Source organism: Penaeus monodon, chromosome 22, assembly GCF_015228065.2.
Source record: "Penaeus monodon isolate SGIC_2016 chromosome 22, NSTDA_Pmon_1, whole genome shotgun sequence".
In the NCBI taxonomy this organism is placed as follows: domain Eukaryota; kingdom Metazoa; phylum Arthropoda; class Malacostraca; order Decapoda; family Penaeidae; genus Penaeus; species Penaeus monodon.
This window is the reverse complement of record NC_051407.1, coordinates 24392261-24394211: the sequence shown is the minus strand read 5'-3', so window position 1 is coordinate 24394211 and position 1951 is coordinate 24392261. Positions and strand designations below refer to the sequence as shown.

The following is a 1951-nucleotide window of genomic DNA, read 5'->3' as shown; positions in this document are numbered from 1 at the left end:
GGTAGGGATTTCACCAGGTCCAGTTGCTGAGTTTGTTGCAGTGTCTTTTATTGCTTCAGTAATGTCTATTACGTTGAAAGTTGTATGGCACAGACTTTGTTTTTCATTTTTATCAGTTCTGATAGTAATGAAACACACAGTGCCAGTTAAATTAAAACTTAACATTTTTTCTCTCCACAGTATCCAAATGGAATATGGATTCCTCTATTCATTTCTTCCCCTGCCCCCTCCTCTATTTCCCCTATGAGCCACCTTAAAAGAGATTTTCAGATGTAGTAGGCATTTTATATCAAAATTTTATATTGATTTAAATAAACATTCTGTTTGTTTACAGATTCACCTGGAGGTTCCACGCAGTCTTTGTCACGATTACTGTGACTTTTTAAAGCCTTTGAGGCCATTTGGCATTGAAGAAATGTCAACACAGCACTTACTTTTTGGAGATTCAGAACCATGGCTTATCATTATTAAGAACTCACCCTTGCTCAAGAAGGTGCACTTTCGAAATAACATCTCTGAAGAAATACTGATTAGTGTTGGTTCACATTGCAAGATGATTGATACTTTTATTCTTGAACAAGTATTTGGCAGGATGCTGGTTCCAATTGATTGTTTATACAAAACCTTTTTCTCAGGACTAGATTACAAAACTGTTAGTGAGATTTCTAAGAGCCCGTCCAGCACAAAGGATGTCAGCCTGTCATTTCCTAGGCTTAAGTGGATTGATGTTGGTTGGAAAGCATATCCCCAGAACATAGTTACAAGATACTCCTTAGCTGAGTTTATTTATAATATTTTGTATTATTATCCAAATGTTGTAAATGTATCATGGCATTTGTTAAGACCATTCATGGTTCATATTCCTAATCAAATACCAGAACACTGCAGAGATTTAACATATAGTATGAGACATGTACATTTTAGTGGTCTGATGCCTTGGATACAGTATCATGTATCTAGTCTTTCAAGTAGTGAAAAAATAATTTCATATTTTAAAGAGTTGCAGCATATTACTTTGTGTAATTGTGTTGATGTTAGAACAGATGCTGAAAGTGTTAAGGAAGAAGCAAAATTTGCTGAAGTTTGGTTGCCAAAATTTAGGTGCAGCAGTCTCACAGTTCATGTGCCATTTACACCACCTGAGAATGTAAGAGTAGGTGATGTACTCTCTGTATATTACTCTCTCTTTGAAAAAATTGGTAATAATCTTACTGCACTACACTTTCATTTACATGTAGAGATAGGTGTACGAGAACTATGCCAGGCAATCAACCTTTGTCCCTCATTAAAGTTGCTTGAACTAAGAATGTATGAAAGCATCCATGCTCAGAGTGAAGGAGATATCTCTATAAAGACACTCCACAGCTTAGAGTCACTTAGTGTTACCTATACTTCACTCAGTGGTACTGCGTACATACACACTTTGATAGAAAAGCTAATTCAGGCATCTCCAAACTTAAAAAGCTTAGAATTGGTACTAGAGCATGCTCCATGTGAGTGGTTAATGATGTTAGCCATAAACAAATTAATCGTTGGCATACACACGCTACGCCTAAGTTTTAGAGCTCATCCATTGATTATACCACGCACCCATAACACAAGAAGAAGAAATATTCAAGCTTCATTTTATGTGCCATTTATAGAACAACTTCCACATCTAGAGGTACTTATGCTTGGTTTATTGCCTTTTGAGGTGTTTACCCAAGTTAGAATGATTTATTATACTTCTCAGTTGCGAATAATTGCAAGAGGTACTCCATATATAGGTTACATTGTCTTAGACTCCTGATCTTCATGGCATGCAGTGCACAGAGAAGTATGCAGTTTTGTAAGTGCTCTTAAAGAGCTTAAATTACATTATTGTGTATATTATAAAGGAAATACTTAGCTTGAGTTTTGCTTTTGACATAAAGACTATATGAGAAATATAGATTTAAAAACACTATCTATG

The 1951-nt window shown here is 35.5% G+C and overlaps 1 protein-coding gene across 1 annotated transcript; it reads left to right on the top strand.

The window, feature by feature from the left end:
- Positions 1–333: 333 nt before the first annotated feature.
- On the top strand, positions 334–1945 carry LOC119587038 (the record flags this gene model as incomplete). Its single annotated transcript, XM_037935786.1, is given in 1 exon segment — positions 334–1945. A coding segment is annotated over 1 exon segment (1456 nt), but the record flags the coding sequence as incomplete, so codon positions are not given.
- Positions 1946–1951: the final 6 nt, after the last annotated feature.